Source organism: Peromyscus californicus, unplaced genomic scaffold (assembly GCF_007827085.1).
Source record: "Peromyscus californicus insignis strain IS unplaced genomic scaffold, ASM782708v3 Scaffold_1__1_contigs__length_55948999, whole genome shotgun sequence".
NCBI classification, from domain to species: domain Eukaryota; kingdom Metazoa; phylum Chordata; class Mammalia; order Rodentia; family Cricetidae; genus Peromyscus; species Peromyscus californicus.
The window spans coordinates 6082716-6105639 of NW_026294492.1; the positions used below are offsets into that span (position 1 = coordinate 6082716).

Below are 22924 nucleotides of genomic sequence, written 5' to 3' on the forward strand. Positions count from 1 at the left end.
CGCGCCCCACCCCACTACACTCACACTCAGTGCCCGAGTCGTGACGGACAACTCCGCTGCTGTCCATCACTGCCCGACGTGTCCCGCCACACCTCAGTCCTCCCTGCCAGCCTCTTCTCTCCCTTACATCTTGCTGTCTGGCCCAAGCCCTGCCGTCCTGGTTAGGGGCCCGGGACGTTCTGGCCGTTTGACTCCCCGATCCCGAGGGCCTCCCGGCATCACTCCCCTCTGCCAGTCCCTCATTCAGACTGCCTTTTTCCGCAGTTAACCTGGCTGTCCCCTCCCCACCTTGGGATGGGAAAGTGGGTCAGCCTGGCCTGAAATCCCTGATCCGCTTAGCGCCCCCAGAGCTGGGATTACAGGTGTGTACCACTCCCAGCTCAAATGAGTCTTCGATGGGTTTAGTTTTAGTCTCCCATAAAGAGTCGTTCAAACGAACAAGCAGTATTTCTCCTTTCCCCTCCACGGTGTTATTCCTTGAAGGGTGGAAAGTCAGCTTTGCTCCAGATTTCTAAGGCTTAAAAGTACCGTCCTTTAGGGAGAGTGTGAGACATGAGACAGTCCCCCCCCACCGCGCGCACGCGCGCACACCCCCATGAGAAGTTCAAAGCCAGCACCCAGACACTGGCGTTCATGGATCCATTGCCAGGTGGGCAGGAAGATGCCACAGAGTTACAGTTAAACAGTACTTCCCAAAAGGATCTACCAGCCAGCTATTCAGTGCCCTCTGGATCCCACCCACCCCCACCCCAGCTGCCTTTTTTGCAGAAATTGACAAGCTGATTCGGAAATTCCTATGAAAGTGCAGAAGGGCTCAGAATAGTCAAAACAATCATGAAAAGGAGCCAAGTTGGAGAACTCACATATCCCAACTTCAGAACCGGCCACAGAGCTGTAACCATCAGCACTGTGGTGGTGTGTTGGAATGTGCATGGGTGTGTGAGACAGAACTGAGTTCAGACATGAACCATACACTTACGGTCAGTCGACTCTTCACCACGGTTGCCAGGACTGTGGGAACAGTGGCCTGGAGACAGCTGTGTGTCCATCAGAAGTGGGGTGGATTTGAAACCCCGCCTCTCCATAACCTTAAATTAACTGGAAGCAGAACAAACACCGAAGAGTAAGAGCTAGAAAGCTCTTAAGATGTATTTATAAGTAGAACCATGGTCTTAAGTGAGGCGGTGGTGCCTGAAGTTCAGATTACAAAAATACTCCAAACTGGGAAGAGTCCACGTGGCCTGTGCTGTGACTCCAGCAGGCCAGTTCTGCCTCCTGGCTCCGTGCCTGCCTCTTCCTGTACGATGGCCACAGCGCCTGCTCCGTTCTCTCATGCCTTCTAGCTCCCTCGCCTTGAATCCCTCTCTCGTCCTTGCCTAGCTTTTCCCTTTACCTCTGAGAGACTCTTTGATCCCTCCATTCTTGGGTGTTTTTATTCTCTGTTCAGTTTGGATTATGTTGATTTTCATGCATAAGTTCCTTCAAGGTCTGAGTGCTTGCTACCTTTGTTTCCCTGAGAATGATCGGCGCTTGCCACACGGAGGAGGCTGGCTTTAGTCTCCGATGACTTCCACTGTGGCTTTGTGGATGGAGCTGTGGTACCAGAGCTGGCTTCTGCTCTGCCTTTACCCTGGCTTTCAGAGGCCCTGCCCCTTAAGCAAACCCCTCAATATCACCGTATCTCTCGTTTCCTCTGTGCTCGATCCTCGCTTGGCGGAATCCACCGTAGACAGAAAGGGGCAGGTCTTAGCTCTCGCCTGGTTGTGAACTGTTCGTGGGTATTTCACATTCCCACTTAGTCCCTGCAGATTTGCCAGAATCCAGCTCTGGATGGTTGTTTCCTTCTACTCTCAATGTGGGATGGGGACCTGTCAGGACTGGGCAGTGGCCTGGGTTCTAGAGCATTCTCACTAGTTCTTGCCCTCAGAAATTCATACACTAGAGTTTGTCTTCAGGTAGATGTACTGGGAGTCTCAGCTGCACACATGGATGGCCTTCTCTGTGACTGTGGCACTCCTGGTCAGGGTTGGAGCAGTTAGGATCAGTGCACCCACCCCCCACAGACACATCCACACACCATGAGATTGATCAGGCAGGGAAGGGAATATTTGACCAATGCTGTTGTGTACAGATGTTTACAGAGGTGACCTCATCCGTTCTTAGTCCATTTACACTCTTACTGAATGTTTTCCCCGTTGTCCAAGAAAGAAACTGAGGTTGAAAGGCCAGATGGCTTTCTTTGTTTCTCATTTTGTCCACATTGCAAGCAGCGGTCCTTCCCAGCACTCCACAGAACGTTCTTGCCCAAGGCTTCACCATCACAGAATCTCCTACCCTTGCCAGGGTCCAAAATAAAATCGCTCACCTCCCAGGTAGCTCATTAAAGCCAGTTTAGAAGTGGTTTAGTTTAGGGGGAGACAGAAAAGCTGGGATGGAAGTGGGGGGGTCATTCACATGTGAGGAAATACTCTACCCCTCATACCCCTCACCTCCCCCGGCACCAACGCTAGAAATACTCATGTTTGGCATTTCCTTCTACAGCCTGATGGGTGGCATTTATGAATTCCTTAGTGGGGATTCTCTCTCTCTCTCTCTCTCTCTCTCTCTCTCTCTCTCTCTCTCTCTCTCTCTCTCTCAGTGTGTGATCAGAGGGGGGAATTTTATAGTAATAATAAAACATTTAGGCATATGTTTCTTTTTATGTAGTGCATTTTTAAAAACTGGGACTTAAACAAGATGCATTAAAAAGCAGTTTCTTGACCGAATTTTAGGACTCACAACTTCGCCAAAGTACAGCGTACAGCTTACATCAACCTCAGGGAAACAAGGAACACGGGACGGAGCGGAACGGGAACCTGTACAAGAAGAGCGACGGGTAGGTGACAGGCTGCGAGGTGCCGAGTGGGAGTGTATGCCCTTCCCTCCTGGGTTGGTGTCTCACCTCTCCCGATTTCCCCCTCTTCTCCTTAAGGATCAGAAAAGTGTGGCAGAAGAGGAAGTGTTCAGTTAAAAATGGCTTCCTGACCATATCCCACGGCACCGTGAGTATCTCTTTTCACCCCGAGTCTCTGCTAGGGGGCGGGGGGTGGTCGCTGAAGCCTGGTCTGTGCCTGGTGCTGTGGTGAAGATGCATTCTGAAGCTTCTCTGTTAGGAAGCTCGGGCCCTCATTCGTGGGGTACCTGCAGCCTGGGTACGCTCTTCTGGTCACGTGTGACCTGGTTACCTTCCATGGCTTCACCGAATCCAGGACAAACCGATCATTCGCCACCTTTCTTTAGTAGCCTTTGACTTCCGGGAACTATCACACCTGCTGCACTTGCTGGCTTCAGCCTGGACTTGCTCCTTCTGTGGAGACTTCCGCTGTCGTTAAAGGATGATCTTTCTAGTCATCAGAATTTTGGGAACCAGCTCTAGAAGAAAAGAGGACTCCGTGTCTTCCTTAGAGAAATTTTGTATACTGTGTCCAACCCCAAACAAGTTTTTCTCCCTGTCGTCCTGTTTGTAAGAGCCCAGGTAACATCATGGAGACCTGCATGGGCTTGTGTGAGAGCAGAGTCACTGTTCAGTGACCTTCAGGGACCAGGAACTCCGGCACAGCCCTTTGTTCCCTCACCTGGGTGACGGGGGCTGGTGAAGCTGGTCTGGATTGTCGAGGCGAAGTTGTTTGTCCTTTTGTTGAGTGTCCGCGGCTGCACATGTATGTCGGTGGTGGTAGACTGAGCCTTTGGCTCGGTCTTCCTTTCCTGTGTCCTATAGTCCCCTAAAGAGACGTAGTTGGGCAGAAGCACAGGTGGGCTTCTTGGGTCCTGAGAAACTTAGCACCTTTGAGTAACCAAGAAAGCGTCACTTGAGGGATGTCACAGAAGCCAAGATGATGCTGTGGGAGTTTGGGGAAGGGATTGTCACTTCTGATGAGTCCATTAAGGAGAAGACATTAGAACTGATTTGTACCAAGCGTTTACATGGTCTCTGCCACCTCTGCCCCGGGGACTGACTCTGTCTCTGGACTTGGGGGAGTAAAGGTCATCCGCCTTCCCATAACCTTGCGGTTGGGATCTGGACACGTTCTTCCCATTTAGCAGGTACACAGGAGTGAGGGGCACGATTGCTTTAGACTACGAGACACAAGCGTGTTCAACCATGCATCCTTTAGATGCAGGATGTCAGGCCAGGAGGACAGCTGGGTTTCCCCAGCAAGGCTCAGCCCTCTGATGCTGTGTTTCATTTTCACATGTCCATTCGTCTGCTTTAGCTCTGGCACACTGCCTCGATGCAGAAATCATTGTAGAGTAAGGCCATGCTTCCTTTCTTGTACTTAGAGCTCCCGTGTCACAAGACGTACTTGCTTTCTCGGGGTCCCCGAGGTACAGGGCCTGCACTTACACCAGCAAACGGGGAGCACAGGCCTGGTGATTCCTCGCTGGCAGTAGAGTTGGCTTTGAGTGACTTCCAGTGTTTTCTGGCTTCCTCTCCAAAGGCATGATAACATTTCTTTAAATTTTGATGGGTTGCCCCAGTTTTGGAGCAGACAGGAGTTATAATTATCGTCACCAGGATGCTGCTGGCTCTCCTTACACAGTATACATGTTTTTTTAAAGAGCTCTGTGCTTTGGGGTGAACCCTCTCAAGGAACCCCCACTTGGGGGGGTGGGTACCGGGGAACGCACGGCATTCTCTGCCATTAGCAGCCACTTCCTGCTATCTGTAGGCCGGTCCCAGCTCAGCCTCCACCTCACTGCCTTGGAGGGGCCTGGGTAGCTTGCTTCTTGGTTTCCCTTCAGTTGCTAAGTGTCTTGTCCCCCTCTCTCGCTGTGTTTTGTTCTGTGTGCCCTGGCAGTCAGAGTCCTGAAGGGCCGACACTCCATCTTCCTGTGCTGCCCTAGTGTTTGCCCATTGTAGATGTGAACGATCTGAGAGTGGAGACTAGGAGATGCGTTATTTGACTTTGGTTTTTCAAAATGGCAGTGTGTGTGTGTGTGTGTGTGTGTGTGTGTGTGTGTGTGTGTGTGTGTGTGTGTGTAGGTGTGTATGTGTGTAGGTGTGTGTGTGTATGTGTGTGTGTAGCTTGCCCATGTGTGGCCAGCATCTTCTGGCTGTGCTTTATTACCACCGTGAGAAAGGGACAGGTTCCCAAAGGTGGGTCTGAGGAAGTGGCAATCTAAGAGCAGCTCCTGGCACACAGCTGGGAGTGGGCTCTGTGGGAATCGGAAGCTCCTGGGGCATGCTTGCCCAACCCGGAGGACAGACCCTTCGGGAAGCAGGTGGCCTCTGGGAAGTGAAATTTGCTGTATTCTTTACTCCCACGGAGGCGTACAGGTCCCGTCTGGGGTGGGTCCAGGGAGAGTCTGCACTGTACTTCCACAGCAGGTTGTTTCTGGGATTGGGAAGGTCATTCTTGGGATTGGGAAGGTCATTCTTGGGATTGGATGCTCTGATTAGGAGTCTTCTTGACCAAGTTCAGAGCGCTGCCACCACCAAGGCCGAGGGCTGCATTGTGCTGGAAGAGTTACCTGCTGCCTCTTAGAGGGCCCAGCATTTTAGTATGTATGTATGTATGTATGTATGTATGTATGTATGTATGTATGTGTGTATGTGTGTATGTGTGTATGTATGTATGTATGTATGTATGTATGTATGTATGTATGTAATCCGTCTGTCTCTGCCTCCTGAGTGATGGGATTAAAAGTGTGTGCCACCACACCTGGCCAGCCCAGCATTTTAAAAAGTAATTGGTATTCTCTTGGAAGGAAGAGTACAAGTTTATATTTTAAAGGTGTTTTAAGGATTGGAGACACAGGTTAGTGGTAAAGTGCTTGTCTTACATGCATGAGGCCCTAGGTTAAATCTGTATGGCTTCAATCAGTGAACCAACCAACGGCTTTTAAAAGCCTGGGGCATTTAGTAGAAAGTAGAATGGCACGATTACTTAGAAGGATCACCATAGCCTCTACCCTCAGGCTGCATGCTGTGAGGCTGGTAGGAGCCTCCCAATTGCTAAAGTTGCCTGTTTAACCCAGCTGCCTAGGGAAGGAGGCAGTACTGCTCTCCAGCTAAAGTGAATCATGACTTTGTGTTTTCAAAATGGCAGCCGGGGTGCGTGCGTGCGTACGTGTGTGCGTGCGTGTGTGCGTGTGTGCGTGTGTGCGTAGAATTTTCTGTGTAAGTTTCCCTCACAGCTCTGTTGGTCACTAATAATCCAAATGAGCCAATAGCAAGTGGTTATTGAAGTGAGACCCGCCGGAGCTGGAGGTGCCCAAGATTGCTCACCGGGTGTCTGTGGGTCCCTCTTGGTCTGCCATCTTTAATAGGGAGCCTTCCGGCCTTGAGTTCCTAGTCCAGGTGCAGGCCCTGGGTCTTTCCCTGTACTTGGCTTTCGTTTGCTGTGGGGTGAGAGTATGTCTTTGGGGATAATTGCGAAGGTGAAGAGGGACAGAGCCACAGCAGGGAAGGGAAGTGACAGAGGCGGGGAGAGAGGAAACATAATCTTACTTGTGGCTCTCACCGCGTATCTCGGTAGCAGCCGAGGTTAGCTGCATAACACGGTGCATGATGGAGCCAGCTGCAGCCCTGGCCTGGATGGGGTAGATCACCTCTAGGCCCTATCCCATACCGAGTTGCTAAATAAAAGCAGTTACAGTTGTTGGTGGAGGGAGAGTCAGTCTTCACTGAGAATGTGGCCACTGGTAGGTTTCCCATGTTCCCATGGATGGCCCCAAACCTGTGCACCTATGAATTTTATGTGTTATGGATATTTTGACTGTGTGTATGTATGTGTCATGTGTGTGCCTGGTACCCATGGAGGCCAGAAGAGGGCATCAGATCCCCTGGAACTGGAGTTCCAATCTGGGCCACCCAGTGTTGGTGATGGAACCCCGATCTGAGGTCCTCTGTGAGAGCAACAAGCATTCTTAGTGGCTGAAGCCTCTCTCCAGTCCTCTACCCTCTGCCCTTTGAAACTGATAAAACATGTTGTGATCATCTGAATGTGAAATGTGTTCTGTGAAATGGACGACACAGCAAATGATGGTCGGTATTTAGGATTGTGGACATTACCTGCTCTCCTTTTAGATAATTAAAAACAAACAGTCTGACACACAGACACACACACACCCTTTTATGTGCACGTGCTGAATGACTTCTCCTGGAAGTAAAGTTTCCACTTAGGAAAAATGCTTTGAAACGCTCAAGAAAATTTAGCTGGGTGGTTGCTCAAGCCACCCAGCCACCCCTCTGCGTCACCTCGAGGGGTCAGAACCCAGTGTTAGCCCTGGAGCCCGGCCCCGCTCTTTCCCTCGTCCAGATGGGGTGGATAGACCCCGGTGTGTGCCCTGGCAGAGAGGGCCCCGACCTAAGGAACGCCCAGCATGCCTCTGTGTGTCTCGTCCCTGAAAACCTTCTGTAAACTAGTCAGAGTCTCTCACTTCCCACTCACCTTGTGTTTCTCCTGTTCTTTAAACAGGCCAACCGGCCACCGGCCAAACTCAACCTCCTGACCTGCCAGGTGAAAACCAACCCCGAGGAGAAGAAGTGTTTCGACCTCATCTCACGTAAGGTTCTTTGTCAGACCCTGCAGGGCTTATTTTATGTGTTCCTGGAGAATCAGCCTGTTGAGGAATTGGTCTGAAGGTGGGTGAGGCAGGAGGATTATGAGTTTGAGACGGCCCGTCTAGTGTGTATGGTGAGACTCTGTTTTCCGGTGACCTGCCTCTTGTGTTTCCAGTGGTGACTAGTGGCTTGCCGGTACTTTGGGTTAGGATTGGCCCTTGAGGAGAACCCTGCTCCATCTGCTCTGTACACGGAGACCCACGTTCTCCACCCTGAGCCTCGGCTCCCCCACTGGTAAACAAACAGATTGTGTTAGAGGAATCTCGGTCCTAAAATCTCTTCGCTTGTTTTTTTTTTTTTTTTAAGTGACGATTTTGCTGAATGGGACTTCTGTCATTTGTTCGTGTGATGTTTAAGGCGTCATGAATGGAGGCCAGTGGGGTGGCTCGGGGAGTAAAAGGCCCTTGGCTGGCAACCCTGACAACCGGTCTCTGTTCCTGGATCCCAGATGGTAGAAGGAGTGGACCTGTTCCCGCAGGCTGTCCCTGACCTACACACTGCACGGTGGTTCACGTAGGTCCCCTCTCTGCCCAAAACATAAACAAATGCAGTGAGGTTTTTTTAAATGCTCCAAACAGAAACGATCAGGTCTTTGATAAAGCCCTTGAACTTAAGTGATTTTTTCCCCTTTTGTCTTTTTCAGTTGTTTATTTTTCCCACCACAGAATTTGTCTTTTTGCGCCTGTGTATTTCTCTTCTGTGGTGTGCACAAAAGAGCTGCCACAGAACCAGCAATTACAGCAAATGTTTACTCAGAACCTTCCAAAAACAGGAAAGGGGCTCATGATGTCCTAAGGAAAAGATGATAAATGGGTTTTGTCATCGGTCATTGTGCGTGGCATGATCACAGCCCAGGGAAGGGCGGCGCATTCTCCACTCTGCGGTGGTGCCCCCAGCACTCTAGCACGGCGGCTGAGTTTCCATAAAGCACTAGCCTGAGGGGCCGAGGCAGGTGGCAAGCCCGTCATCCTCAGCACCCTGTCCTGCCATCTGATTCACTCCGACCGCATTACTGAGACCTTGGAGCCAGTGCGATGTGATTTAACACACACGGCAAATCAAGTCGTGTGGCCGTGCCGTCTCCACCGGCTGCCTGGCTCGTGATCCAGTTTCCTTTTGTAGACCAACTGCCCTGACCTGCAAGGAGGGCTGAGCCGTGTGATATGGGAAACATCCGGGGACTGTTTGTCATTTACGCTGGTCTGGGGAGATCGCTTGATGGGTCAGAACGCTTGCTGTGCAAGCTGTGGCCATGTGTGTGCCTATAACCCCAGCTCTGCTGAGTAGGGTAGAGACAGGAGGATCGCTGGGACTTGCTGACCACTAGGGTAGCTCCAAGGTGAGTGAAAGAGCCTGTCTTAAGGGAAGGAAGCAGAAAAATGACAGTGGGATACCTCCTCTGGCTTCTACACACACACACACACACACACACACACACACACACACACACACACACACACACACACGGGGTTGGGGGGGGGTTATGCTACTCCAAGCTCCCTGCCCCCTCAGTCTGGTAGGTTCTGTGTGTAGCAACGCTCCCTCTCAGAATCACGTGTACAATGTAAAGTGCTGAGCCTTGGCGATGGTTTAAAATGCGATCACTGCTGGGCCACCTGCCTCTAGACAGCGACAAAAGCCCAAGTTAAAGGAAGGAAACTTGGTGGTGGCACTCGATGTCTGCTGGTGGCTGGAGAAGAGGGTTTCGAAACCCTTTATCTCTAAAAAAGTAGCCTGTGAAGAAGTTGGCTGTTACCCTAGGTGTAAGATTCTCTGAATAGCTGGCTGAGCTCTGGGAGCCTAGGGCATCACACCAACGTGGGTACAGCACCTCCCACCCCCTCAACTGTCACCCAGCAAACACCGAGGAGCTGAAGCAGTTGCTACGGAACCTTCCTTCCTCTTGAGTGCTTTTGGCTGGTCCCATACCAGGGAGGCACCCGCATAGTAAGGGCCCACAAACCCCCGGGTAGGTGTGAATTGTTGCATCCTGAGGATGTGGCAGAAGTGGCTAGTGTGTGAGTCTGGTTATGCCCCCGAGCAGTGCTGCAGACAGACCTCACCAAGACCCAGCCTGTTGCCTTTCTGCCCTTCTCCTGCTCGTGAATAACCCCGACCCAGAGGGCACAGTCTGTTGCCTTTCTGCCCTTCTCCTGCTCGTGAATAACCCCGACCCAGAGGGCACAGCCTGTTGACTTTCTGCCCTTCTCCTGCTCGTGAATGACCCCGACCCAGAGGGCACAGCCCGGGTGGCTCTGTGAATCTGGCTGCGGGCACTGTTGGCTGTTGTGGCCATTGCAGAGCCTTAGCTGTGTTGAAAACCTGTCTCACCCACTTCCTCTGCTTGCTCTTCAAGGGGCAAAGTTAATCCCAGCCCTGCCCAGTTTTCAGCTCAGCAGATAAGATTTTCAAAATGCCCGATTGCTCTAGGAGCGTCGCGTGGGAAACACTTTACGTGGGGTGGCCGGGCCTTGAGTTCGTGTAGAGGTTATCAGGGGACATACACGAGCTGTTGCCCTGAGAAGGTGAGGGGGACCTGGTTCGGCAGCCCAGTCTTCCCCGTGATGCCTCCTCTGCCCCCTGACTAGGGGAGCAAATGCCATCAAGTGCCCTTGAGCTTGACCAAGTTGAGTCGTTGGGAAATCAAAGGTGAACCAAAGGCTGGACTGAGAGACAGCAGGGCAGCGAGAGTCTAGCTGCACCCCAGGAGTCCCCCTCCCCCCAATCCTCACCCACCGTGAAATCTGCTCAGAGGATCACACACTGAAGAGCTACTAGTTGCAAGACGGTTACCTTCCTCTCCTAAAGGGGGCTTCCCGTTAGGATCAAGAGGGCCGTGGGAACGCACCCCTTGAGGGGGATTTCTCTGCCATCAAGCCAACCCTTTGGGAACTTGTCCAGTCTTGTGCCCTCAGACTGACTTCTCTTCTGGAAACCCAAGTCCTGAGCCATTGTCCTTGGCCACACAGGCACCCTAGGAAGGGTGGTGGTTAGAATTATGAGATAACTTGGCCAGTCTCCCGAGTGGGATGGAGCTCGGAGATTCCCTGGTGGCTTGCCTTTCTACAGCTCCCAAAGGCTTCTCTTGTGGCAGGAGCTCATGGAACCTCCCTGTCTTAGGTGGGTCTCCAGAGAGCCTGCAGGGAGAGCATTATGGGGACATTGTCACTCGGAATAGCCTCCCACTTCCCCAGTTCCCGGTCTGAACACTGGCAGCATTAGCCAGCCCATCCACCCCAGCCGCACCCGACCTGGCTGTGAAGGAGCTGAGTGTGGGCACAGGGTCCCCGGCATGCCCTCCAGTCACAGCTTCCCGAGAACTCTGAGGTGCACTTGGCAGGCAAGCTCCCAGCTCGAGCTGTGGACCTGCCCCTCGGGCCCTCTTCCTAGGAGGCTGGCCTGAGCTGGGAGGTGCCCGGGAGTAGGAGGAAGTGGCCATGCCTCTTTTCTCACTCCGATCGGGTGCAGTCCAGTGTTTGTCGGACTTGGAGTCATTCTCTTGGCCTCTGCTCCTCTCTTCGGTGGCAGAAGGGACATCGAAGGGCGTCGTTCCACTCACCTTGGCATTGAGAGTTTAAAGAAACAAAAACCAAAAGCAAACCCACCCCTAGGACCCTCTGCTCCAGACCTCACTTGTGTCTGCTCTTGACGCCTCTCCATCCTTGGCCACCATCCAGACAGCTCATCCAGGTCTTCCTAAGTCAAGGACTGAAAACTACCGCTGAAGAGCTGTGTCCACTCGTTAGAGTTTTTAAAAACATTTATTTGTGTGTGTGTGCGTGTGTGTGTGCGTGTGCGTGTGTGTGTGTGTGTGTGTGTATGTGTGTGCGCGCGCACGCGCACGTGCATGCCCGTTTGGAGACCAGAGGACAACTCATGGGAGTTGGTTCTCACCTTCCACCCTGTGGGTCCCAAGGCGTCGACTCAAGCTGTCTGTCTTGGTGGCAGGTGCACTCAGCTACTGAGTCACCTCATCACCTCCTGCTTGCTTTTGGGGTCATAGGTATTTTATTGTGACACCAAATGTCACTCTGTTACCTGCAGAAGTTAAACTTCATTTTCTCCTCTTTTCAAATGTAATTTTCTTTTTTAACTTTCTTGTTAGGACTGATTCTGTGCATAGACTTTGTTGATATCCCTTATCCAGCTTCTGTGTGTGTGTGTGTGTGTGTGTGTGTGTGTGTGTAGATGTTAATTAGCCAGTATATATTACTAGAGAAATCCACATTGAGGAAGGACCCAGGCATAGGTGAAACCCTACCCAAAACGCAGTTTTTCTACTCACATCCTTGTCCTGGCCCTATGATCCCCTCCAGACCCTCAGGTTGCATTTAGATCTTAATTAATCTTGGCCCCCAGGGGTCTGGTTTCTACAGTCTTTCCTTGTCCGTGTTGACCTTTGTATCTTTAGAAGACTGCTGTCCAGTTTTGTTGTGAAATGTCCGTCAAGTTAGGTTTCTCCTGTGTTGTCAGAACTTAACTGAGATTGTATGTTTTCAGCAAGAGTATCACAGAAGTGGAGCTGTCCCTTCACGCCCCCCCCCCCCACTGAGCACACAGGGATCCCAGTCGTCCCCCCCCCCCCAGCCCCTCCTCCCCCAGAACACTTGTAAATCACTGCAAACACCTGATGCGCCGGTGTGACAATTCCTGTTAGACCATTATTTAACTGTGTCTTATTGGGTTCGCTGTGCTTGTGACACAGAACTCTCAGGGTGTGGTATTCTTAGAATGTCTGATACAGTATCAGTCCTTTTCTAAGGAGGCCAGAAAATGTCTAAGGTAGCGTTTTTTTCAGAAAAGGCTCTTGTTCGCCAGGCAAACGGTTCACTTCTTTCATTTTATCGCTCAGGAAGCATGGGCAGGCAGATCTGCGTGAGTTCAAAGCTAGCCTGGCCTCTCCATCGGAGACCCTGCCTCCAAAAGTGGGAGGCGGGGAGGCAGTAATCTAAGGACTGTCACAGTTCCTTGGGGTAGGAGGGGATGACTGTAATGAAGGTAGAAGTTTGGTTTCTAGTAAAATCCTTCACATCTCAGGAAGCTGCATGTTTTAGACTAGAATGGGCAGGTTGGTTAATTTGCAGTATAAAGTCACAATGACTAAAGTGCTTGCACACACTCGTGGGCACACACGCACGTAAGGACCGGCAGGACTGCTCGGCTTTATACATCAATATGGTGCAGAGCTGGGCTTCGAAGTAATGAGTCCCCCCCCCCCCCCCTTGCTATTGCAGACGACAGGACGTACCACTTCCAGGCCGAGGACGAGCAGGAATGTCAGATGTAAGCACCGTGGGCGGGGCTGGGGGCAGGGGTGGGAGTGGGTGTGCTCTCCCAGCTAACACCCGAGCTGTGGCCGCTGTTTGTCCAGATGGATGTCTGTACTGCAAAACAGCAAGGAAGAAGCTCTGAACAATGCGTTTAAGGGCGACGACACCACGGGAGAAAACAACATCGTCCAAGAGCTGACCAAAGAGATCATCTCGGAGGTGCAGAGGATGACGGGCAATGACGTGTGCTGCGACTGTGGGGCACCAGGTGACCCGGGGAACCCCCCCAAACCCCGGCTCTAGGGCCTTCGGATTCCAGAGACGCCGAGAACCCGCCCATTGATTTTTTTTTTTTTTTAGCTGTCATTTCAAATGTGAAATCGGCGCAGTTCTCTCTGAGCTTATCCCATTACACACATGCTTAATAAACTGTGTGCAGAGCACAGTGGGGGGCATGGGTGGGAGGTGCTTGGCTGCTGGGCCCAGGGCAGGACCCTGCAAAGGCAGCCTGGTGGAGATGAAAAGATTACGGTGCTTTTTGAGTAGTGGGAAGACTGAAGGGCAGTGGGGGGAAGCGGAAGGTCACCCGTCTTACTGGTTCTGAGAGGATGTGAAGGTACAGCGGGGCTTTTGCCTAGGATTTACTCCAGCTTCTCCGTCCCCCCTAGAGGACCATTTGAAATCACTCTCAGGCACACTCTGGCTCTGTGACCCAGGGAGAGCGCCATAGACTGTCAAACAGCTGTAAAATGAGTGATGGGTCCCTACCATCTGTCACGTCCTGTGTTTACATTTTGATATAATTTATCAGAGGTTTTTATGTTAAGGCACATAGTATCTTTATGGATATTAACAACCAGAATTTTTTTTTTAATTTTGTTTATTTATATTGTATATATGAATGCTCTGCATGTATACCTGAATGCCAGAAGAGAGCATCAGGTCCTATTATAGATGGTTGTGAGCCACCATGTGGGTGCTGGGAATTGAACTCAGTACCTCTGGAAGAGTAGCCAGTATTCCTAACCATTAAGCCGTCTCTCCAGCCCAACAACCAGAATTTTAAGACTTGATGAATTGACACTTTAATTAAGATAGAAGAGGGCTGGGGAGTTAGGATCAACACAGTTGCTTTTCTGAATGCTCGGTAAAAACCGAGAAAAGTGGCCTTCTGTTCACCTAGTTCTGGGACAGTTTCTGTTAAAAGTACAGCCACAATAGAGTGGATAGCTAGAAGTAAGTAAGTTCTCGTTTTCCTGAGTTTCTGTTTGGTCTTGGATCTATTAGCAACATCTATGTGGCAGGAGCAGAGGTAGGGAGTAGAGTGGGCTCTTTCATGAGAAAGGATAAGAACAGTGACATATTCAGAAGCTTAGACCATCTTCATATGGAAACATTGCTGTAAAATGCTAAGAGCACACAGCTGGCCTGGAATGTGCTGTGTTATCTGAACGTGCACTATCACCCAAAAGCAGGGTTATCTGAACGTGCACTGTCCCCCAAAAGCAGGACGCACATACCTGCAAACGTGGGTGCTAGTAATAATCACTGTTGCGGGTACAGTGTGTGTATGTGTGTGGTTTTTACATATATGTACTGGGGATTGAATTTAGTGCCTTAGATGTGGTAGGTAAGCACTGTACCACTGAGCTAAAGTCCTTAGCCCACGGTATTTTTTTTTTCTTCAAGATTTATTTGTTTATTTTACTTGGAGCTGTGTGTGTGAGTCTGGGTGAGTTTATGTGGACCACATGTGTGTAATGCTCATAGAGGCCAGAAGAGGGCATCAGATCCTATGGGATTGGAGTTACAGGTGGTTGTAATTAGTCACATGGGTGCTGGGAACGGAACTCAGGTTTTCTGCAAGAGCACTGAGCCACCTCTCCAGCCCCTTGCCCCTGCCCCCCCGGTTTTTAACAACTAGACAGTTTTAAAAGAAATTCATGATGAGCTCATGGGCAAGATCGTGAGGCCTGCCTGTGGAGAATTTCTAAGGGCAGCAAGCACTCCCGAGACATTGTGCTCTGATACATCTTATTTTCAACGCTTTGCAAATGCAGCATTAGCCTGTCAAGCATTGGCTGGGTCCACACTGTGCGCTAAGCACATGGTAGGACACGTAAGTGAGGAAGTGAACGTCCCACGTGTTTGCTCGGCACGTGTATAGCAGCATGCTCTGAGTGTACAGTGAGATAGTGTGCAAAAGTACTCCGGTCTCTGACGCTCACAGTGCGGGGCACTATTCCCACAGCCCAGATCCTGAGCACGCCACAGGCATGAACGTGTGTTCTCTGTTACTGTTAGTGCCTAGAGATCTTACCCATCCCTGCAGCACTGTGCTCCTCCTGCTCCCCTCGGTGGTATGGCCCGGGGGAACTGGGGTGGGTGCCGCAGGACTAGCCCTTGGGGTCGCTCAAGTGGATGGGAGGATGGAGTTGAAGGGGAAAAATAGCACCTTGTCATCGTTGTTTGTGGGTTTGGTGTGATTTTAGATGACCGGGGTACCAGCTGCATCCAAGGTACCACTCTCATGTTCAAAGCTCCTGGTTCAGCAGCCTGACAGGGAGAAACTTCTGTCTCCTGTTTGTCTGGCAGCCAGCTCATGAGGACCCCTTCTCTTTGGCAGATCCGACGTGGCTCTCCACCAACCTGGGCATCCTGACTTGCATCGAGTGCTCTGGAATCCACCGGGAGCTGGGGGTTCATTACTCCAGGATGCAGTCCTTGACCTTAGATGTATTGGGAACGTCTGAGCTTCTGGTAATTTGATTTAGAAACTCATTGATAATGATTTCACTCTCAGCTACCGAGGAGCGAGGGCACGTCTTGTTATGGGATGTTATTCCCAAATCAGAAAATGGAAAGGACCCCAAACAAGGTGCACTGAGGCTGGTGTAGAAGTCTTCTGGAATGGCTGAGGTGGCAGCTGAGGCCCTCTTTCACCCTAATCAGGCACAGAACCCAAAGCCAAAGGACTCTAAAGGGTTTACAGTCCTAACGTCATCAACCAGTTTCTGACAAGACTGAACCCACTTCTTGCTTCAAGACCCCATTGGCCTTCTTGATCCATATTGTTCCTCTCAGGAGAGATGCTGGCTTCTGGTTTTGCCCCTCACGTTTCTAAAATAATTTTTCGTTCGTGGCTCACTGGTAATATGGATGCTTTGTGATGGAGGGCTGGGGAGATGAAAGTGTGTTTTGAAAAGTACCTTTTGGTGTTTGATGCTGTAGCCTGACTGAGTCACGAGGCCATTGGCACACCTACATGGGCTTTGGGACGGCCTCAGAATCTGTGGTGTCTATTTGGAGGGCAGTGCTTGAAATTCTTTCTTGAGATGACTGGGCTTTGGGTAGTAAAGAGTAAGTGGATATTGATTGCCATTGATTTTACTGTCAAGAGCAATAATCTTGACAGAACATCAATTCACGTGGTCAGTAGTATTCCTCTCACGGGGCCGTAAATCTTCTTGACAACTCCAAATCCAATATGTCTACATTCCTGATGCTTCTGGCTGTCTTGGGGAAACTGCCCTGTCTTTCCAAGGAATTCCTTGTTTGATCTTGGAAGACAAGAGTGAGGAAAAACTAGCTAGTGTGGGTCTCAGACAGCAACATCCCTGATTACTCACCTTACAAATGAAGCAGACCCAGCAAGGCCCCACAGTGTGCTCATGGGTATGTATATAGTCCCTGCTGCTCATATGAGGGCACGTGGCCTACGTCTTAGAGGTGTGTGATGTACAGCATCTCTGGGGAAGCCGATTATGGCTTAGTTTTTAAATGGCCACACTAAGTTTTCAAGGATATGGTATCTCAGTAAACACTGATGGACTGTGGCGATTTCTACTTTCACTGGTTGGGTTACAGCACTAAATGCTGTATAGTGAGATAGTTTTGGCTTATTTTGGAAGCACTTTATGTGTTAGCTCATCCGATGGCTATGATTCAACATCCTTGATGTAGGATCCGCACTTTACCAAGGGGGAAGCCTTGCTTACAATACCTTAATGTCCCTAGGTTCTACACCCATTAAGATAACCCACTCAAAATGAGGCTCCCTTTAATCTCTCTTAGCTCATACTCACTTCTGAGACTCCCAGGATACAAACCAGCATGTATGGCGGGTATTCTGGCCATGTGGGAAGCGTGTGAGCATCACACCTGCCTGTCCCCAGAGCTCATCCCCAACAGATGTTTAGCAGCCAACTCTGAGGAGCAAAGATCAAGCCCTTGATCAAAGTCTGCCTTTTCCCCTGGTGTAAATCCTCCTATCATCCATCGCCAGTTTTGAGTTACTCTTACGAATTACTGACTGGAACTGACAATGGATGTTCAGAAACATAGTGGTCTAGCATACATTCATCATATAAATATAATGCACATATCCATTCATCGTATAAATATAATGCACATATACATTCATCATATAAATATAATGCACATATATATGCATATATACATTCATCATATAAATATGCATATATGCAGCTCAAGACAATGATAATAGTGAACTGTAGTAAAATTTAGAAATGATGAGGTTTATTTTGTTTTGTATTTTTTGGAACAGGGTCTCACTGTGTAGCCCAGGCTGTTCTAACCTCAGATTCCTATGTGCTTAGAATTCAGGTGTGCACCAGCATGCTCAGCAAGATAATGAGTCTTGAATATCTAGCATCGTAGTTGTTGACATGATTTATCATGCGTTTACATAGTATAATTCTTAACAGTAGCAATGTTTAACAGCTGCCTCTCAGTATTCCTAGACATCTAGTAATTAGCTTTCGAGAGCTGGGTTAGAGCCTCGCTCCAACATTGACTAGCTGTGTCTCAAAACGTGGGCCTGGAGAGATGATTCAGAAGACAATGTCAGGTACCCGTGAACTGGAGGTATAGGTGACTGAGATACCCGAGGTGGATGCTGGGAATAAAACGTGGGTCCTCTGGAAGAGCAGTGAATACTGTTAACTGCCATGCACCTTCTCTCCAGTGTACTTTTATTGTTTTTTTTTTTTTTTTTTTAAAGAAGCCTCCATAAAGTCAAACCAGTGGTGTCCATGGTTCTCTTCTTTCTCATCCTTGATGCAGTTTTTGATAAAAGGCTTCCTGGTGTGAGGGGATGTGTTTATCACTCACACGTAGCTGCAGATGGCGTTGCCGGACATGCGGCTCGTACCCAGTTGCTGTTTCGTGTCTTTGGTTTATGCCTCTGAGCCGGAACTGTCTGTGTTCATTCCATCAAGTTATTGAAGCTCGTTACGTATTTTTGATTCTGTCCTTGTATGAGGCCAGCGTCTCGGGTATTTTTCTCATTCCGTAGGGTGCCCCTTCGCTTTCTAATTTATGCAGAACAATTCCAGTTTTCCATTTCTTGCTTTGGTTGGCCAGCCGAGACTTTTAAACTTGACCTGAAGGAGACAGCCAGCCCGTGAGCGGGACCTGAGTGCATTTCCATTTTCTCTTCGGTGTCCTGTCTTTGAATAGAAGATGAACGTTCACCGCTCCTGTCCTCCGGCATGACTGCAGCATTTCCCTTTTCAGATGAGCCCTTTGCTCAGTTCTATGGATTTTTACATGCTTTGCCAAGTTTACCTGACACTGTGCCCCAGTGTTTCTCCATTTTAATTTGCTGTTGTTTGAAAGTGCGCTTTCCGAGTTGATCCGCCGGATTGGGCGGCATCCGTGAAGGTGACTGGGTGTGACCGGTAACTACCTCTGCTTCCTGTGACCCGCTTTTAAAAATCACTTCGTGCTCACTGAAACAGAACACAGGCAGATGAAGGGTTCATTTGGTTCTCTGGGGGAACGGCATTCCATACTCTACTAGGCTTAGATCAGTGGGTCTCGACCCCTTTGGGGGTCAAACAACCTTTTCACAGAGGTCACCTAAGAGCATTGGAAAACACAGATATGTACATGACTACTCATGACGGTAGCAAAATTATAGTTATGAAGTAGCAACGAAAATAACGTTATGGTTGGGGGGTCACCACAGCATGAGGAACTCTACTAAAAGGTCTAAGCGTCAGGAAGGTTGAGAACCACTGTCTGAGACCTTCAGTGAACCGGTTTCAGACTTCCCTGGCAAGCCTGGATTTTAAAGAGGTGGATTTTCTCCTTAACTTCGAAGAACATTAAAAGATGCCTTTTTGAGGGGCAGGGGTGTCATCTGAAAAACCATATTACCTACTGAGATACTGGTATCATGTGATCCATTTCACTCTCATGTTCGAAGTTAATAAAGAAAGCTTCAGTAATTTGAAATTTAATTTAGAGCAGGCGTGGCGGCTCAGGCCCGTGAGCTCAGCTTTGGAGGCTGAAGCAGAAGATCGCTGCTACCTTGAGACTAGCCTGTGCTACGCAGCGGGTCCCAGGCCAGCCTGGGCTACGGAGTGAGACCCGGTCTGAACAGAATAAAGGAAATGAATTTGAAAGCCCTCCATCTTGCTGGAGGAATGTCAGGCAGCCTGGGGAGCTGGCTGGCTGACTCAGCTGTCTCCTGAGGTCGCTGTCTGCTGAGCTGTCAGTCACCAGGGCAGGGCAGCCGCAGCCTCGGGCTCTGGGATGCTGTTCCGCACTGGCGTTTTGAAGGCACTGAACTAAGCCTAGCTGGGTAGTGACTGCAGTTGCTTAGAGCTGTGAGAAATTACAGTCAGCTGCTGTCTACTGAATCACATTTAGCTTCCAGGCATTGTCATGACTTTTTTTTTGTTTTGTTATTTTGGGTGTGTGTGGGGTGGGGAGGGGTTGTTTATACTTTCTCTCTGGCCTAAATGAGACCCAGCATCCAAGAAACTTGCCCATGTAATATGTAACACCCCTACAGACCGTTGGACACCACAGGCTGTGTGCAATACCGTTTGTAAGCCACAGCACTGAGCTGTTTTTAGCTACAAGCAAAACCAAGTACCTAAGCATCTGTGTATATTGTCAAATATATTTGAGAAATGGCAGCGTAAATGTTAAGCATGTGAACTCCTTTCTTACCCTCCGCCCTTGTTCATGCTCCACCCTTGTTAAGCTCCCGACATCTCTTGACTCTGCCTGTACTGGTCACCTGTCTCATGTTCCTGGGCCCTCATACGTGTGTCTGTCAAGAGGTATAACCTGTCTTCAGGCCTTCCACCCTATTGGGACAGAGCTGGGAATGAGCAGGGAGCAAGATAAACCAGAATAGCTCCAGACTCTGTAGTTGGCAGAGACCCACATGGCTACGTGGTGCCTGTGTGTGGTAACTGTGTGGTAGTCCACACCACTGGGCAGCTTGACCAGATCAAGCCTGGAGGAGGAGCAGGTCCCAGTGTTGTGACCCCTGTGGGACCTAACGGGCTTCAGGGAAGTCCTGCTTCCCTCACTTCCGGTTCCTGTCTTCACGTGAGGACAGAGAGAGAGAAGCTACCGTAGTCAATGTCCTTCCTCGTGGGAATAGGAAGCAAGAGCTCTGCTCCAGACCATCCCAAACTCTAAAACTAGCATCTAGATAAAACCTGAGGCCTTGTGGCTTCATGCCCTGCTCAGGCAACTGCTAAAGGTTTATCAAGGACCCATTTCTCTGTTCTGGGCATGTGCGTGACTCTCACCCAGTCTTCTTGGCCATGAGCATGCTGCCTACCTGGACTTGGGGTCTTTCAGAGCTGGGCAGAAGTTTCTGTACACACACACACACACACACACACACACACACACACACACACACACACTCACTCACTCAATACTGTGCTGCTTTGAAAAAATGTATTTTTATGTTTTACCGGACAACTTTTGGAGTTCTGTTCTTGTCTTCCACCCTGTGGAGTGGGTCATTCTTGTTTCCACCACTCTGCATATTCTGGGCCAGCTGGCCCGTGGGCTTCTGGGTAATTCTTACGTCTGACGCCCCTCCTATCTTTCCAGAGGAATGCGAAGATTACTGATGCATGCCACCACCTCGGCTTTTGTGGGTTCCAGGGACCAGACTCACGTGTCGGGCTTGCAGTGTAAGCATTTTTGCCCACTGAGCCGTGTCCCTGGCCCCTCTGCTTCTGCTGCTTTTTATTTATCATCATCATCATTTTAGCAATTTGTCTCTGTGGTTGGCTGAGCCAGTAGAGAACAACATGGTGGCTTGTGCCCATTGCCCAACACAGCTGAGGAGCTCAGTTACAGGAAGGACTCAGTCTGTGTTCATGACGTGCCGTGGAGGGCGAGGCTTGGGGCTTCACTGTCTCAAGTGATGCTCGGTCGGCCCTCTGTGTCAGTGGGTGTACCGTCTACATAGCCAACCAACCTCCAGCCAAAAGTATTTAAAATAGGTGCTGGAGAGGTGGCTCCGTGTCGAAAGCACTTGTTGCTCTTGCAGAGGACCCGGGTTTGGTTCCCGGCACCCACATGGTGGCTCACAGCCGTCTGTAACTAGTTCCAGGGGATCTGATGCCCTCTCCTGAACTCCATGGGCGCTGTACACGTGTGGTGCATATATACATACATGCAGACAAAACATTCATACACATCAAGTAAACCCAGAAACAACATTTAGAAGACATTTTAGGAATTTCTAAAAGAAAACCCCAATTTGAATTTTCTCATCCTAAAAACTCACCGGTATCCCCTCCAATGAAGTGAGACACCCGCCGCAGCCCTTCATCTCCCTGAGCCTTGGGCCTTTGTTCATGTGCCTCATAGCTTAGCTTACTGAGGTTCTTTCTATCCGGTAGTGGACACGTGCAGACTTTTCTCCTTGTTACTCCCTGCACAATGTTGTTTGACAGCTATTATCGTGGCATTCCTATTGTCTTAGGAATTAGAAGTCATCTAAAGCAGTGTTGGACGTACCCAGGTACCCTGAGATTCCCCATCTCCAGGTCCCTGGAACCCAGCCCCCAGACAGGGAGAACATCTGTACCGCTGGCTGCCGCCGCCTCTGCCCGTCAGGTTCCCACTTCAGCACATCCCACACTTCCTTCAGGTGACAGTGACAGCTCTTGGTGCCAGAGCCCAGGCCAACACCTGGTCTCCCTGCTCTGAGTACTGCTTCCCAGGAGTCTGCTGGCCCCTTGTTTCCCCGGTAGGATCCTGTGGCCTCCAGCTCCGGGGGCTTTGCCTCTGTTGGTGGTTACAAGGAGTTCCCTGAAGGCTATTTTATAAATTGGGCCTTAGCAGATATGGGTGGCGATGTGTTCCTCCAGTGTTGAATGTGTGTGTGTGACATACGGATGTGGTCGCTTCCTGGATCAGCTAGCCTGGCTAAGCCAGCCAGATCCAAGCAGAAGGGAAGCTTTCTGATTCCTGGTAAATTCTCTCCTCCCATCTCCCACCCCCTGAATGCAGACTAGGAGGCATTGGGTGGTCCCTCACTCACAGGAGGCAATTGTGGTTTCTGCCATTTATTTTAATTTTTTTCAGATGATTAAGCCCAGAGGGTGATACTCACATTATATATATGATAGGGTACTAAAGCAAGCAAGCTGTCTGTGCCAGGGACTCCATCATTGCTGTTTAGTTCTGTGTCTAATGCTAGCTGCACAAGAAATCTTTTGTGGGGCATTTATTCCATGGTCTGCGGGTCCTTGTCGTTGGAAGAGTTGTGCTGCCTATACTGTGCTCTGAGTGTCTTATGCACAGGAAATATCAGTCTGGCTGCCCAGATTTTGCCCTCTTACCACGGCTTGAGGCCCTGGAGTCAGGACTGAGCAAGGAGGCACAGATAGTGAGCGTGCTTGGCTTACTGATCAGGGACGACGTAAAACTAGCAAGGCTCACCACGTGAAAGTCAAGCTGCCCATATTCCAGCACTGCCTTTAGCACCTCAGTCTCATGTGGCTTCGTGCCAGGGAGTCCCTACTGTCTAATCAAGAGATCCCTTTAGATTCGAACTTAAGCTAATGCCCCCTAAAAACAGACCAGACCCTCTGCCAGGAGCCACACCTCCCGAGCATCGATTTCTGCCTACTCATTGTCTGCACAGGCCATTGAGGTGAGGAGTGCTAAGTGCCGTTGACTCATTCACTGTGTTGTTTTCAACAAGGAAATTAAATAATCTGTTCTTTTAAACCCTTGTACATGATGTGCCCTG

General features: G+C 49.9%; 1 protein-coding gene across 10 annotated transcripts in view; it reads left to right on the forward strand.

The window, feature by feature from the left end:
• The window catches only part of Asap2 (ArfGAP with SH3 domain, ankyrin repeat and PH domain 2), a 166661-nt gene that overhangs the window by 111729 nt on the left and 32008 nt on the right, over positions 1–22924 (forward strand). For all 10 annotated transcript variants that reach the window (XM_052745813.1, XM_052745804.1, XM_052745806.1 and 7 more), the window contains 6 exons: positions 2772–2875; positions 2972–3041; positions 7461–7548; positions 12841–12889; positions 12978–13144; positions 15503–15636. In XM_052745813.1, the coding sequence (XP_052601773.1) occupies positions 2772–2875; positions 2972–3041; positions 7461–7548; positions 12841–12889; positions 12978–13144; positions 15503–15636 (612 nt within the window). The remainder of the gene's footprint in view (positions 1–2771; positions 2876–2971; positions 3042–7460; positions 7549–12840; positions 12890–12977; positions 13145–15502; positions 15637–22924) is intronic.